The 17,807-nt window shown below is 39.6% G+C and overlaps 1 protein-coding gene across 2 annotated transcripts in view; it reads right to left on the reverse strand.

The window, feature by feature from the left end:
• Positions 1–312: 312 nt before the first annotated feature.
• The window catches only part of LOC111864128 (ceramide synthase 6), a 28,122-nt gene continuing 10,627 nt past the window's right edge, over positions 313–17,807 (reverse strand). Inside the window, exons 5-8 of one of the 2 annotated variants that reach the window (XM_023851160.2) lie at positions 12,045–12,266; positions 9,602–9,720; positions 5,026–5,170; positions 313–1,949 (exon numbers count right to left, since the gene is read on the reverse strand). In XM_023851160.2, coding sequence (XP_023706928.1) covers positions 1,821–1,949; positions 5,026–5,170; positions 9,602–9,720; positions 12,045–12,266 — 615 coding nt within the window. In that variant the 3' untranslated portion in view covers positions 313–1,820. The remainder of the gene's footprint in view (positions 1,950–5,025; positions 5,171–9,601; positions 9,721–12,044; positions 12,267–17,807) is intronic. The other variant, XM_033751333.1, reaches the window with a different exon arrangement.

Raw genomic sequence — 17,807 nt, forward strand, 5'->3', positions numbered from 1 at the left:
CCAATAAATCACTGTTTAAGATTTGATTGAGGCTTTCACGGCGGTGACTATGAAGAAAGCAGTCTTCTGGGATTTGGCACCGTGTATATGTGGTGTTAACCGACGTTTCGGAGGAACGTATCGCCTCCATCTTCAGGGTAGAAAAAAAAATATAAGAAATCTGCAAAGCGAAGAGACCGTGAGAACCGGTAAAAGCAGACTGCAGATTTCTTATATTTTTTCTTCTACCCTGAAGATGGAGGCGATACGTTCCTCCGAAACGTCGGTTAACACCACATATACACGGTGCCAAATCCCAGAAGACTGCTTTCTTCAAATCACTGTTTAGACAAAATTCTGAAATTCATAATTTTAATATCAGGAATAATTCTATTTTTTTTCAAGTAATGACTCACTTGACGATGTTTCATAGAAGTCCCACCTACGCAGGCGTTAAGATATATAACCAACTCCCAGCTGATATTAAGGACTTGGCATGTGATATTAAAAGTTTTAAAAAACATTAAAATTATTTGCATGAGCATTCTTTTTATACTGTGGATGAGTTTTTTATGCATACAACTAGATAAGTATTTCTGATGGTAATCGTAACATCATTGTATCAATATTTACAGTGTTCTACTATTTTTTTTTTTTTGACAAAATATTTTAATGATTGCATGTCTTATTATCATTATTATTATTGTTCTGTTTTATATTCGTTTTTTTTTACTTTTCTACATCCAATGGTTGTACGAGTATGAATCAACAGAAATTAAATAAATAAATAGATTTTTCCTACTGATTTCATAAATATTATACTTTTCAAGTGTATTCATATATTTTCCTTTCTTCCCTGTTACAACAGAAAAACAGGCTGCCACAATAAAACATCTGAAGAAAATGACAGATCTAAACAAGTGGACGACACCCCTTGTGAGGTGTAATAAGAATTTTACAAAACTGAAAGAAAATTTTAATTGACTTTATTTGATTTAAATTAAGTGAACTATAGCGTGTGCTATTTTAGCGCATACCAGTTAGATTACGATTATGACGTTTATAATCATGAAGCATGCAGTTGCATGTGACAAATGGATAATATTACTGCAGTGTAGCAGTTTTAGCATCGTAAGACACCTGAACATGGCCATATAGGGCCAAAAAATGGCGTGTCGAAAGTGAAAGTGTAAGAAAGAAGGAACAATTTGTTGCACTGTTGACGGACTGTGTACTACATAAACAGTTTTACAAACATACAAGATTTAGATTTCTTCACTCATTTGTTCTGCCATGGATCTGTGGAACTACTGAAGTAACATTAAGTACTTCTGACCAATATGAATATATTCCACATACACAGGAAAATACCACTTTGGAAAGTAAATGCTCAATGCTGAAATTTAAGTTCGGATAACCATTACAATTTCATGTAGTTATCCACAGCTATTCCTGAGATTCCTATAAATTTTAATCTATAAAACATAGCACTCACTGATCTGTACAAACTGAAGTGACAGCTCTTGTATGTACATTAAGCAATGAAGAACAACAAGAAACATGGTATTCTGTGTAAGATTAAATGAAAGAGAAAGAAATGCATATTCTATGGTTTTAAGAACTCATTTCCATGTACATGAAGGATTATAGAGTTACATCTTCATGTAAATAACTTATACTAGCAAAATAATCACAGTTATCCCCAGAAATCTCACTGTCCAGTGTGATGTTTACATACAAAATCTATCTCATCATCCATCGACTCAATTTTCACAACTGCCTATGTGGACTTTTCATGAAGATTGGAACCTCTCTTATGAAAAATTTAAAGAAAGCAGAGGTTACTGATCAGCTCCTGTTCTGGAATTGCTGCGTAAATGAAGGCTATTTGGTGATGGAGATATATTGGCATGGTTATCAGATTCACCAGAGACCTCATCACTCGAAGAGCTCCGGATGTCTCCCTCCATCTGCAATCAAACATGCAATTTTACACTGTGGACTTCTGGGGCCATGACTACATGTAGTCTTGTGTTTATCAACATTTCAGAGGAACCTGCTACCTCTCCATCCTGAAGATTTATGCAGCAGGTTCCTCCAAAATAATAGCAACAATCATCCAACTACATGATGTCATAACTCAGAAAACCACAGTAAAGATCTTCAGTCAGTACAAAAATATGAACTCTCATACAAGTGTTCATTTCTACAATACAGCAACAGACTAAAATACACATATTCTACAAGCAAATATTCCAAAATTTTCTTCCTTAAGACCTCTTTTAGACATTACAGTATGGTTGGGAAGCAGCACACTTGAAAGACAGCAATAACAGCATTCCTATAAATAACAGAACACTATCTTGCTTTATTTACTTACAAAACTGAATTGTCTTATACAACAAATGGATTGAATTTCCTTTCAAAGTTATATTATGGCACAGCCTGAAAATAAAAATCCATTAATGCACAATCTTTATTTTGATGGATTTATGTACAAAACGTGTACAACATAACCCCCATATGATAAACAATATGTATAAATGTTTGAAATTTATTATACAGTTTCATTTACATGAAGGTTCTTAAAAACTGCCTCCTAATCCCATTTACATGTTGCACACTCATTATGTTATGTATTTTATGACACTCCACATATAAAGTGTCCTGTGAATTCATGTCAACACTACAGAGGTCATCATCATTCAGAAATAACATATGAACATGGGTCCAAATCTATGGATGTTTCCTTCCACAGTTTCAGTGCAAACATCTGAGAAGGCACAGACATTTTCAAATGAAAGCCTGCTCATCAGTAATGTTCTAGCTAGCAGATGGTGCAATCAGGCTGTTCATATTTCTTTATCAAACTGTTATTTCACTCCTGAATGCAATTCTGAACATGCCACTATATTTTCAAACAGATATGCACTATGTATATGGTTCCTGCACTTGCAAAATGAATGCTGTAGTTAAATCATATCAGCAATAATTTCCACAACAAAATTTTGGCTGATATGCATTTAGAACTATTCATCAACAAGTGTGGAAAAGTGGCTCATTTCCATGCTTGTACTGCATGTCCAGCAGTACAAGAGAATGTGGAGGATAAAGAAAACATATTCAAATGGTACAAAGCAGTCAACATGTTGGTACTTCACAAATTTCCATGTCTCCAAGTCCAAAGTATGAGTGCCTGGCAAATATTACACAATGAAGGACTGCATTCATATCACACCCAGCAAATCTGACACCTTGACAAGGGTAAATGGTTGGAATTGTGATGCTGGTCTGATTCACAACCTGAGTTGCATCACTAAATTTTATTCACCAAGAATTAGTTTACATGCCAAGGATTCAACACCACCAAAAACTCCCGTTTGTGGGCTCATGAAAATCTGAAAGAAACAGCAAAAAAGGAATTTCCATGTTTTTTTTTCTGTAAATGTGTGGTGCAGTATCATTGGTAAATATCTCACTTTTGACCATACATCTTACAAAAATGTCTAACAGGTAACAATACCTTTTGAAAAGGAATTGGAAGATAGGTCATCCTTCATGCTGTTTCCCACATCAGGAACAGTTTACATTTGGAGAACACCCAAGGAAGCCTACAATCTGGAATGCCTGGTTCCAACAGTGAAGACTTCAAGAAAGTTAGGAGGGAAGTACTGTACAATATTCTGATAGAGTCTGGGGTACCCATGAAACTGGTCAGGCTGATTAAAATGTGTTTATACAAATCGTATAGTAAAGACTATATACGTAAACATTTGTCTGATAGTTTTCCTATCCAGAATTGTCTAAACCAAGAGATCCTTTAACGCCACTTCTTTTCAACTTTGCTTTAGAATATGCCATTAGGAAGGTCCAGGAAAACCAGGTGGGACTGAAATTAAATGGGACACATCAGCTGTTGGTCTATGCCGATGATGTGAATCTACTGGGTGATAATAGAGATACCATAAAGAAAAACACACAAACTTTAATTGATGCAAGTAAGGAGGTTGGTCTAGAAGTAATCAAAGAGAAAACTAAGTATATGTTGCTGTCCTGTCACCAAAATGCAGGGCAAAATCATGACATAAAAACAGGTAACAGATGTTTAGAAAATGTGGCACAGTTCAGATATTTTGAAAAAACTAAAACAAATTAAAACCTGATTCAGGGGGAAATTAAGAGGAGACTGAACTCGAGTAAGGCTTGCTAACATTCAGTCCAGAACCTTCTGTCTTCTCATCTGCTATCTAAAAACATAAAATTAGAATACAGAAAACTATAATTTTGCCTGTGGTTCTGTATGGGTGTGAAACTTGGTCTCTGACATTAAGGGAGGAACACAGACTGAGGGTATTTGAGAACAGGGTGTTGAGAAAAATATCTGGACCGAAGTGAGATGAAGCGACAGAAGGTCTGAGAAAACTACATAATGAGGAGCTTCATAACTTGTACTCCTCTCCAAGTATAATTAGAATTATCAAGTCAAGGAGGATGAGATTGGCAGGGCATGTAGAATGAAAGGCAGAGAAGAAAAATGTATATGGGATAGATATTGGTGGGAAAGCCAGAAAGAAAGATCACTGGGAAGACCAAGGCATAGGTGGGTGAACAATATTAAAATGGATCTTAGAGTGACAAGATGGGATGGTATGGATTGGATTAATCTGGCTCAGGATAGGGGCCAGTGGAGGGCTCTTGTAAACACGGTAATGAACCTTCAGCATCCATAAAATGCTGGGAAGTTCCTGAGTAGCTGCACAACTGGCAGTTTCTCAAGATAGGCTCAGCTCCATGAGCGAGCGAGCGAGCGAGTGAGTGAGTGAGTGAGTGAGTGAGTGAGCGAGTGAAGAACAGATTTCCACCTCCAACATCCCTAAAGCAACCTGAAGATGTTCCTCAAATAAGGTGGTATAAACTTAAGCTAGAGACTTCAAAACCTTTCAAGGACTGCGTTTGTACTGAAGGCAAAAAGTAGTCGAACACCATATTAATAAAGAAATGTGTATGGTATCTGTAGTGTTTCCATTATTGTCTACTGTAACATACCTGTCCTGCAACCATGGACTTGTAAGCAATCTTCAGTATCACGTAAGTCCAAAATAAATGTAGAACCAGTAGCAGTAAAAGCAGGGAGTTGAAAACGTAGTATGCAGGAAACATTTCCACATAATTTGGAGCCTCAATGGCTGTACTGCACACACACATACAAAAAAAGACTACTTCAATACACACAATAATAAGAACATTCCTCCTTGAGGAATACAGTCTTATCATGGAGAGGTTTGAATGCCCCAGTGACCCTGAGAGCTGGGAGCTATGCTGGTGGGAGCATAAGCTCCTGGCAGGGTTACCCATGCCAGAGAAGTCAAAGGGTAGGGGCCAGACAGAAGTGTAGTCTTTGGTCCTGTGTGTTGGAGATTGAGTATTGGGCTAAAAACACCAAGACCCACTCTGTTTCTATTTACTCATAAATATCAGTAAATTACTGATTCTAGGCTATAACAATAATTAATTATTGATGTTAATTCTGTTCCTGGGTTGTTACACCTTACAGATGTGGGCAATGTTGCCATGCTGCTTCCATTTCCAAGTATGTAGCCTGGCAATTTTCTATGTATATATAGCACTGTGTTTGAAGAAGAATGGTGCATGGAAGTAGAGGGAGAGAGTAGGTATTGGTGCCTTGTCTGGGCCAGTGGACCACAAAGGTTGTGCAGAGAGCCCTTTTAAAGGCTGCCTGCACAACTTTTCTGAACCGCCGGCACTACTGGCCTAGATGAGGCACCATTCCCCCAACCCAAACCTTTTCAAAACAAAATATTTACAATATTTATATTATTATTATATATTTATATATTTACAACAAAACTCACCAACCTACAAACTTCAACACTGAAGATGGAGGCAGCATGTAGCTGAAAAATGCCAGCAACATCACCCACATTCACATGGTATAACAAAGAATGGAATCAACGTCAATATCAGTAAATTTTAAGTGCGCACTAGAGTCACCAACACCCAGTCACACTCTATATGCATGTAATTTCTTTTTAATTAATTTAGTGGGGGGTGGAGTCCAACTGGGTCCACTCAGCACAGCGCTCACTGATTGGCCTATTGTAGCCTGCCCCGGGTGATTATGATGATGGAGAATTTAGTGGAATGAAGATTGGCACAGTAAACCAAAGTACTCAGAGAAAACCCACCCCAGTGCCACTTTGTCCACCACAAATCCCACTTGACTAGACCCGGGATCAAGCCCGGGCCGCTGCAGTGGGAAGCCAGCAACTAACTGCTTGAGCTATGGCATGGCCTCATATGCATGTAAATGAATTAGTGGTTATTACAGGTCTCATTACTGTACTGCTTTAATTTTTCTAAAACAAGCCTCTTAGTTTTGTACTGAACAGAGTACTCCCTAACTTTCAAGGAAGTTCCTCAATCCTTGACTGAGAAGATACTTACAGCAAGTCTTTGATCTCCAAGTACATCACTTCAGGTCTGAATTTCATCATGTCACTTCATGTCTGATTAACATCACATTATTTCATATCTGACCACCATCACATGACTTCATGTTTGACTGGTATCTTGTCAATTAATGTGTGACTAAACATCATGTCACCTCATGTCTAACTAGAATATGACTTTACACTAGCATCATGCAACCATTCATCTGGGTCCAGTGGAGGAATCTTGTGAACACGGTAATGAACCTTCAGGTTCCATAAAATGTTGGTAAATTCTTGAGTAATTCAACAAATGGTGGCTTCGCAAGAAAGGATGGTGGGACTGAGGAAAACCATGACAAATCTCAGTCAGGATAGCCAGCATCCCAATCAAAGATCTGATCTGACCATTACTGCTACACTAACCTGTTCAGACATCTCTAGAACTAGGATTTTTATGTAGTATCATCATGCAAAATATGTACATACGATTGGGTACCCAAAAGAAACCGAACTATTTTTTTTGTGGGCAGAGCTTTTGTAGTACCGCGTTTTGCCGCTATGGGCACATAGAGCTAACATTCCTGAGTCGATAAGCCGACTACCGTTGCTTCAGAAGGTAAGGACTAGTTTTGGCAGAGTTTATAGTGACAACTGTTTTGTGTGATTGTCGTTTTTGCAATGGCTGATTTTCGTGAACAGCGTGCGGCGGTGAAATTCTGCTTTTTGCTCGGGAAAAGTGGAACAGAAACTCTTGAAATGTTAAAAACGGCATACAAGGACGATGCTATGGGGAAAACTCAAGTGTTTGAGTGGTTTTCCCCGTTTCAAAAATGGTGAAATGTCAATTGATGTCAAACCTCGTTNTTCAAAAATTTTCACCAGCGACGAAACCTGGTGCTATGCTTACGATCCTGAATCAAAGCAACAATCAAGCCAGTGGAAGACTTCAAGTTCGCCTCGCCCCAAGAATGCTCGTCAGGTGAAATCAAACATGAAAAACAATGCTGATTTGTTCTTTCAATGTGAGAGGAGTCGTTGGGTTAGGGGAGGGAGGCCTTTAACTTCACAGCGCGCCCAAGGTCAGTCTGCTCGAGCAACGGAGGCGTCAGTATCACTGATTTAGTGCACCTGTGTTTTGTGACCATGTCACGGCGCGCAATGGCGGATACTTTCGAACGTTGGGCGGTCAAGTTCTGCACAAAGCTCAACAAAACAGCTGCCGAAACTCACGAACTGCTTAAGCAAGCCTACGGGGAGTCTGCTCTATCATATGTGCAAGTTACAAGGTGGGTGAAGAAGTTTAAGGAGGGCCAGGAAGGAGTGGAAGATGACCCCCGCTCTGGACAGCCATCAACAAGCCAAACCAATGAAAATGTGACTTGTGTGCGTGATTTGTTGAATACTGACCGTCAACGCTCCCTACTATGTGGATGTTCTAGAAAGATTAAGGAAAAGGGTCGTCTGCGTGCGAAAAGACATCGCCGCTAACTGGAGGCTGCATCATGACAATGCGCCCAGCCACACATCTCTGCTTGTCCGTGAGTTCCTGGCGAAGCACCACATGGCAACGCTGCCGCAGCCATCCTACAGCCCCGACCTAGCTCCGGCCAGCTTCTTTTTGTTCCCGAGGATCAAGACTGCACTCAAAGGACGCGGTTTTGAAAGCATTCAGGCTATCCAAGTAGCCGTGACAACAGCTTTAAATGAGGTTCCCGTCGAGGCCTTTGAGGGGGCATACCGGGCATGGGAGAGTCGGTGGAAAAAATGTGTAGATGCTCATGGAGAGTACTTTGAAGAATATTAACACTTTGTACCAATATCAGCAATAAATTTAAAATATATATATATTTCATGACTTTTGGGACACACCTTGTATGTCAGAAACAGGCAGGAAATATGTGCAAAAGACAGAACTAGTCATGGTCAAAAGAAAAGTTCATGCACTAGAATGTTGGGGGCAGTAAGGGGAGGGATCATCCATGCATAAATATGGAAACTAAAATAAGGGATAATTTTTCACTAAAATACACAGAATAAACAAACTACTGTGTAAAATGCCATGTGACTTTCAAAACCTTATTCAGAAGTCATACAATAACATTAGTAAAATTCAGTAATAGTATTCAAAGAAAACAAATTTGGATTTTAAAAGTAAATATAAAATTGTATTCCACTTTTGAAAGCATGGGTACTGCCATAATGAAGTATGTCTCACTACTAACCATGAATTGCAGCAAAGAAATCCAATATTTATCCTTACAACTGTGGAGATCAATTATTTCTTTCTACAGTTTGTAATGTAAAAAAAGCTGGCATAATTGAAAGCATTAGTTAACTTCAGAGGCTGACATACGGATGCTTAATAATAATTAAAGTATGAATCTTAGAGAAAATGTTTATCTGAATTATACCAATACCTGACAGAGAAATATTCACATAGTAAATATCATATGCCAGTGAGATTCTCCATTGCCAGGAACAGGAAATTCATTCAACAGTTATCAAATACAGATCTTTTTCAATTAACATGTCCTTCAAATTAGTTACCTTTCATACCTATACCACAGCTAAAAACTAGTAGTTTTTTATACATGCTGGTGATATAATTAACAGTGACAATGGACATATATGAATGTTACAGCCTGTTCTCAAATTATGTAACAGACGGCATTATACCATGGCATTTCTATTGCAGTCTGTTCATAGATTACAATGCTACACACATGCTGAAATCCTAAAAGAGTCACAGGTCTCAGCATAGGGATGACAAATGTGATGTTAAACACTCAAATTATGTGTGAAATAGTCATGATCTGATCAGTCCTCTTATCTGACAATCTTTCATCTTATGACTAACACTCAAATGATGTGTGAAATAGTGATGACTAATTTGTCCTCCTATCTGGCAATCTTTCATCTTATGACTCATGTTCACATGTCCTGCATACAAGATTCTGTTAATTATTTCAGTGCAACATAAAGAAATTATATTTTATCAATTTTATGACACCAGATTAGATACCCATTCTTGTAACAATGAGAGAATGAAACAAAGTAAGAGAACATCCATATGAAATTCTACATATGAAAGGGTTATTCATCTGTACATATCATATATGAACCACATATGAGAATTTATTCAGGTCCCATAAAACAAAGTCCATGCATACCTGTAAATGATCCACATAGGAAAGACGCCAAGACGTGTTATAATCCACAGTATCGTAAATAATACAAACAATGCATCACATACTCTCTGGTAGTTTGCATATTTTGCCATTTTGGCTGCCTATAAGAGGAAAGAATAAATATTCTTGAGTACACTGTAGAATTTAATTGATTAACCCTGAATAATCTTGTTCAGTTTTGCTGGGTCATGAATACTGAACTATTGCATGACAATGAAACTTTCATGTGAATGACACTAAATCCCTAAAAGTATCAACATATTCAGAAATTAACTTTTATAGAGTCTGAGAAGTCATACATGCTGAAAGAAACCTATTACTCTTTGCTACTACTGTATAAGAGAGCATGTATTGTAACATTAATTTATAGCGTCTCAGTCCTTCCAGTATATTGTTAGGTCTCCTTTACAGCATCTACAGCACAGCATCTCTTATATACATGGTGTGTTGAAAAAGTATCGAACCTTTGGTTAGCAGAAATACATTTATTGATTTGGAGGTACAAAACCCTAATCCCCTTCAAAGTAGTCTCCTTGGTAATGCACACGCTTCTCCCAGCGCTTCCGCCATTGTTGGAAACACTTCTGGAACGCGTCTTTTGGAATGGTGATCAGGCGGGCCATTGCATCCCGCATGATGGTCTTCTCTTGACTCAAATCGGGTTCCTTTCAGCGGCATTTTCAGCTTGGGAAATAGCCAAAAGTCACACGGAGCCATGTCAGGGGGAGTAGGGAGCCTGACGAACCTCAGGGGTGTTGTATTTGGCGACAAAAGTCTGAATCAGATGCGCAGAATGGGCGGGTGCGTTATCATGATGGAGCTGCCAAGTTTTTGCTGCCCACAGATCCGGTCATTTGCGCCGCACAGCATCACAAAGGCAATGAAGGATCTCCTGGTAGTATTCCTTTGTGATGGTTTGGCCTTGTGGTGCGTACTCATGATGCACAACCCCACAGGAGTCGAAGAAAACGGCCAACATGACCTTGACATTGCTGCGGACCTGCCATGCTTTTTTTGGCCTAGGGGATGTCGGATGTTTCCACTGTGACGACTGCATCTTGGTTTCCGGGTCATAAACCCACGACTCATCACCCATGATCACGGTGTTCAGAAAGTTGGGGTTACTGTTTGCATTGTCCAGCATGTCCTGTGCGATTTCCAGACGGCATTGCTTCTGCTCCATTGTTAGCAGTTTTGGTACGAATTTCGCGGACACTCTCCTCATGCCCAAATCCTCGGTCAAAATTGAATGTACCGATCCAATGCTTACCCCTATCTCGTTCGCAAGTTCTCGGACTGTGATACGACGGTCCTCCATGACCAAAGTCCGCACTTGCTCAATGACATTCTCATTTCGGCTTGTTGAGGGTCTGCCTGAACGCAGTTTGCTGTCCATTGATGTGCGGCCATCTTTGAAGCGGCTGTACCACTCCTTTATCCGTGAGTTGCTCATGGCATTGTCCCCGAAAACCTGTTGAAACTTGCGAATGGTTTCCACCTGGGTATCGCCAAGCTTTTGGCAAAATTTGACGCAATATCGCTGCTCATGTTGTTCCGTCATTTTACACCTTACTGGAATCTGACAAGTGCTCACTACACGTCCTCACTCATAGGCTGACTGCCAATGACTGACGCTTTCTGCGGGCGGGAAAAAATTCACGACTGCAAATGAATGTCCCTTCCACATCTCCACCGAAGGGAACCTCCCGCGCTTCATTGGTTTACGTGGGAAAAAAGAAGGTTCGATACTTTTTCAACACACCACGTATGCTCTCAATGTGATCAACAATTTATTGAAATTCAGAGAACTATAAATATACCCTGCACGCAGATGAGAACGTAGGATTCATTGGTGTGAATTTAGGTACCATATGAAAATAAATTACCATAATGATTTCCTTGCTTGCCAAATACTTTAAATGCTTTGAACAATAACTCACTGCAAACTGCTGGTACTGAAATCCAGGAGCACTTAGACTAGTATCAAAATGCTTTCATGCTTTTACAAGATCCCTGAGCTGAGCAATATGAGAAATATATACTTCAAGCTTTACAGTTTAGCTTTGCTGACCACCAAATAACAGCATGCTATTTTAAACTCTATAACCTAGTTCAATGTAAATTTAATGAAAGCATATCTATCTAGCAAAGAAATGTTCTCCCTGTATTACTTCTGCACAATTTCAGTTACTCTGCTAACCATTCTCTTAGCAGCTGAATGGACACTTCAGGCCCCTTTGGAAAACTCACTTACTGGATGTTAAAAAACATGTCCCATTACCTATGTCAGCATAGAGAAAATACGCATTAAACAGATTATGAATACAGTTATACAGTGCGATATTGGCAGATTGATAGAAAGATGTGTGCACTGGAAATATATGCTCAATAATTAATACACAAATTTCAACCAATTGTAGCTTACCTCAAGGAAAATATCAGAACAATCATGAGTGAGAAGCACCAGTGTTCCAATGCGATGGAGGTTGCACACCCATGAGAATCCCATAAGGCATATGGCAGCTATGTGATGTATAAACATCTGCCAGAAATCTTTCCGCTTTACGTCAAAGAACTGTGATACTGTCAGTGACCAATAGAATGCCAGTGAGATCATGTAATACCACCAGCAGTCAGAAGTGATGCTCTAGTTTAAACACAAAAGGTAATTGAAACATTAAAATTTTAAGATACCAATATAACACAAAAATATGAACCATATGGGCCTACTTGTATTTTACAAGAGACCTAACAGTGACCAAGTGAGCTGATTAACTGAACAATCAACATGATCTATCTGCAGATTTTTTCATGATATTACAACAAATATAGCACCAATGGCATGTACTTCACATTAAGCATACAGAAAGGTGCAAATTCACTGGAGTCTATGATACTAAATATCCAATTCATAATTCCTTATTTCTACTCATGAGAATTACAAAATTGAGTATGTCACATTATGACTTATTTACACTTTCTTTGGACAAAATCCTAGTGCTATAATCATTTCTTTCAAATTTCTGTACTTCCTTGTATCTAGCATTTAAAAGCTTTATATCTCTGTAAGTACTGTACCACATATCATTCTAATACATTTCTTCATGAAACTTAGCACATATCATGTACCTGGTAGATACTACATAATCAAAAACCGCATAGACTGTTCGAATACACTGCACCAAACACAAATATACTGTGTTCTGTGACATACATTTTAAATCTAATATAACAAAACCTAAATAAAAACTCTTTAAATGTGGCTACAAAGGCCATTAGAGTATCGTATTTTATTTTATGTTTACTTCATGCTAAAACGTAGAAACGAAACCTGAGGTGGCAGAGCATCAAGAAGTCCCCGTAGAAGACGCCCCGAGAATACCGGTCGGAGAACCAAAGAAAAGGCGTAGGGACCAGAAACTGGCCGCGGAGCGCCACCGCCAGAAACTGAAGGATGCAACGCGGAAAATTTGTGAACCCCAGAAGGAATTGGCCGTCACAAGCAGAGCTATAACACGCCGAGAGAGAGCGGCACATAGAACGCCAATAGACAAGGAGACATCCAGTCGCGCGACAGTGGCACGACGGAGAAACGACTTCAAGAAGGAAACTCCCAAGGGAACCTTCGGATGCCAGCGTTCAGGAAGGAAAGGGATAAAGATGATAGGCGGCAGACAGCCGCTATGCCAGAAGAAAGAAGTGCCAACCAAGAACGGCATCGGAAGGTGCAGGCCAGGACAACGACCGCACCCAGGAAGGAGAAGTACTTGCAAGAAGGCCTTCTACGAGATTATCGTCAGGAAGATCGCGAAGCAAATAGCCGGATCCTCCGTCGGATTATGAGAAAACAAGGAATGGACCTTGTGGAGGGGCCAACCCCCTCCAAAACGGAAAAAGGGAAACGGCCCTTATGGGAGGAACTGGTAACGTAGAAGTACGGCCCTCCCCAGCAAGGATGCATGAAGAATGAAAGTGAGGGATGAATGTGAAACAATGCGACCAACAAATTCTGGACCACGGAAGTGCTCGGGACGAGCACAACTGAAGAGAGGGGCGGATGCGGCAAAAATGAACGGCGCAATAAGACACGCAAAGGACACCAAGGCCGAATGCAGACGTTGCAAGCAGAACACCGCGGAATCGAAACCGAGGGAGAACCTTTAGGCTGTTCAGGGACGAACAACCTTTAGAAGGGAGCAATATAACATGTCTGGAATCCAGAAGAGTCACTTCTATGGAAACGCTAGAACAGACCGCTGCACAGGAAACAACATTCGCTCTACTGTAGTTCTAACAGGAATCCCTACGGTTACGACGAATACGCGAAGCGTTCCCACAGAGACAACGCGATAACAATGGGTTATTGTGTAGGAAACGCGGAACCGACAAAGCAATGTCTCCACCGCTATAACAGAGGGTACGTTGCATAGCAGCGACCAAGGTTATATAGCGGGGCTGAATGCATTCGACAGTCAGTCTTGGGATAGCCGTCTTAGAAGTCAGTCCTCATCGAGCCATCTTAGAAGAGAGTCCAACATCGCCGGGATATCATAAGCAGTAATTGTAATACTGCAAGAGATGACAATTGTAAAGTGTGTGAGTGTATAAGTGAAGAACAATAAAGGTTCTACTTAATTTGAGGCCTACGTGAATCTATTTGTAGCGTGACACGCAAAACACGCTACAATATTAAAAGATAATATGGACATATACTAAGATTCCAACATAAGCCAGGATAACATAGTCGGTATGGAGACTGGATGACAGGGGTAAGGTCAAGAGTTTTCTCTTCTCCACGTCATCCAGACCAGTTCTAGAGCCCACTCAACCTCCTGTCTAATGGCTACATGGGCTCTTTCCCCAGGAGGTAAAGTGGCAGGGGCATGAAGCTGACCACTCACCTCCAACTAGTGCCAAGGTCAAAAAAATTGTGGCTCTATACATCCACTCCCCCATACACATTCATGGCATAGTGCTTAATTATTTAGGCACAGGGACATTATCTTTCTTTACCTTTGCTAAGATTCTAATAATTTAACAGCAGTACAGTATCTCTTGTGTTGGTACAAGAAATCTGCCAATCTGTGAGATGTATTATTGCTTCAACAGTTACATCTTATGTACCCAACTCATCTTAACAATGACTTTAAGATATGGTATTATGCCAGAAAACTGATAAGTAATTGAAAACTAACAATGTTTCATATTCTACAACCTACTACACACACAGAACAACAACCATTTAGATAACATTTTGATCAAATAAGTTCTTGGAAGAACTTACATATTCAGTCATGATAATAAAGCCAGCAGGAACTATAAATTAACAATGATACAATTTTGTGATCAATTTCTGTGCATAATTTCCACTACACTGTTTCCAACTCTTTTTTTGGGCAGATGACTAAGGCAAAATATAGCACTCCAGTGCCCTGAAGTTGTACAAGCCTGCCATAGAGGATATTATGTAGAGAAGTCAAAAATTATCCACACTCTTTTTTTTCCAATCCATATATACAAAAGTAGGGGTTGAACAAGTACTTCATTTTTCTACATAGTCTCCTCCCTTTTCGATGCACTTGGTCCAGCGGTCAAAAAGCTTGCGTATTCCCTCCACGAAGGTTTTCGGTTGGTCGCGCAACCGTTTATGCACCGCTTCCCCCACTTCTTTGTCCGCAGAAAATCAAAAACCTCGTAAAACATCTCTGAGCAGTCCAAAGAGATGATAGTCGGAAAGGGCGAGATCTGGGTTGTAGGCAGGGTGTTCCAGCACCTCGAAACACAAATTGTTAATGGTTTCAATGGTCTGGCCGTCCTTGTGTGAGTGTTCATTGTCATGCAACAACAACACTTTCTTCAACAATAGGCCTCGGCGTTTGGTGCAAATTCCTGGCTTCAGATTGTTCGTCAGCAAATCACTGTATCTTGCACTGTTGATCGTACACCTTCCTTCCAGGTAGTCTTCCAGTATAGGCCTTTTTGAGTCCCAAAAAACGGTTAGCATCACCTTTCCCATGAAAGATTGAGTCTTGAATTTCATCTTCGTTTGCGATCCAGGGTGTTTCCATGCCATACTCTGGCTTTTGGATTCTGGCTCATAGTGATGAACCCACATATGAATTTCAGCCCCTAACACACCTTCCAATCAGAGAAATCGGATCACTATTCTTTGTTAATCATTGGTGCACACTGCTAGCAGAGCGGCCATGTTTACACTGTCACAGCATCAAGGAAAATGATGTGATCAAGGTAAAACTTCGATCACATGACCACAGTAGTACCAACTCTAACAATGCATGCATAGGATGCAGTGTGACAAACCTAAAGATGTGTTATGGAGAAAGTGCGGATAATTTCTGACTTATCCTCGTATAAAGTATATGTTGGAAGATTGTGGTCTGACAAGATTTCAAAACCTGCTAAATATTGTCATGTGTAGGGTTTGTTCATATGACTTTAAGACAGATTTTGGACTGGATGATTGGCTTTATTTCACCTTATACATTGATAACTTTGGAATACATGCAATACAGCACTATCACTGATCTATACTCAACTCCCCTCGACTTGACTACTGTTCTTGCCTGCCGAACACATCCTTATAACCACTTTGCACAGACCATGCAGAAAACACAGCCTCTGTTGTTAAGGAGGTGTGTTTACTAATCTGTTGCCTAACAACAGGTGTCCTATTGTTGCACACATTTGCTTCCAAGGGAATGTGCTTACCAAGTTGTCTAGCAATGGGTATACACATCACAATATAAAATCCACACAGAGAACCGAGAGGACTCTAAATAAGATTTAATGAGCATTTGTAGTAATGAAAAACTTGACCTACTAAGCACAGAGGAAGGAGGATACTGATGCAGCTCATGATGATGATGAAGTGATGATGAGGAGGAGGAGGAGGAGGAGGAGGAATATAAAAATTAAATTATTGTGAAAACTACGCACTACATTAATAACTGCTTTATATACCACTACTGTAAAAGCAGACGTAACAAGTTCTTACATGTTCCCATTTTTTTTCTTTTTAATTTGAACCCTAAGTACAAGTACATTAAGATGGTCTTGAAAAAGATGACCATCGTCCTTGTTTTAATCAACTTAAAAATACTACGAAAAGATTATAAAATATGATACTCCTCATTAAATACTTCTTCTGTTCCCTTCTTAGCTGACTTCTCTTAGATAAAAATAGTCTCTCTGACATTTCTCAATTACCATCAATCACTATTCTTCCCTCATAGCATGTCCAAGCTTCATACCCATATGTATCAAGCACAATAACAATACCATCAGCATCAGACAGAATCAAACACTGAATTTTTTAATGTGAGAAATCACCCACACTGCAAATTTGCTGAATGTTACTACAAAACAATGTTTTACAATTTAATAAGGACTCCACTCCGTCACCTCTTACATAAGCAACATACCCATCTCATTCTCAGTTGCACGCTACTGTGTGTCTGAAATTTCAACAAAATCTATGAACATTATACAAATTCTAAAAACAACGATCACTCTTTCAGCTTAACCTTTAACGGCCGAATGTTATAATTATTGGCATCCAGTAGCATGCCGAGCTGGCCGAATGTTATAATTTTTAGAGGCAAGCCACGTGCTTCCTTTGTGAGTGCTGGCAGTTTGACCTTGGGTTTGAAACCCAAACAAACTCATGAATGTTCATCTCAGACGTTTATTTGTTAGCTCTGAAGAAAGAAATCGTTTATCAGGGTACTGGTTTCGAAACTATTTACATTTAGATATGACTGTTTATGACCTGGTGAGCCAATAGAGGTCAGCTTTGTTTTGAGGACTTAGAGGAGGAAATATTCGTTGGGCGCTTACATATCAGTGCTACCACAGCTTTCACGGAAGGGTGACGAATTCAGGGATTGGTTTGCAGTGTTGAATTGTCAGTTAGGATGTCAGTGGCAGATTTTCTAATATTTGGTTATTAGTTAGGAAGTCAGTGTCAGACTCCTATATTTCTTTGAATATAATTTTTATTGTGTATCTCGGAAGAGGTATAAACCCACTGAGCCAGTGTTACTCTGTGCGTAAAGACACCTTCGTCACTGTGACTTTCGGTATCAGTGGCGGACTGTAACTCTTCGACTGCTATAGCAGTTATTTTGCATCACAATTTTGCGAGTGTTCCTATCAGGTGTTCCCAACA

This window comes from Cryptotermes secundus, unplaced genomic scaffold (assembly GCF_002891405.2).
Source record: "Cryptotermes secundus unplaced genomic scaffold, Csec_1.0 scaffold1112, whole genome shotgun sequence".
In the NCBI taxonomy this organism is placed as follows: domain Eukaryota; kingdom Metazoa; phylum Arthropoda; class Insecta; order Blattodea; family Kalotermitidae; genus Cryptotermes; species Cryptotermes secundus.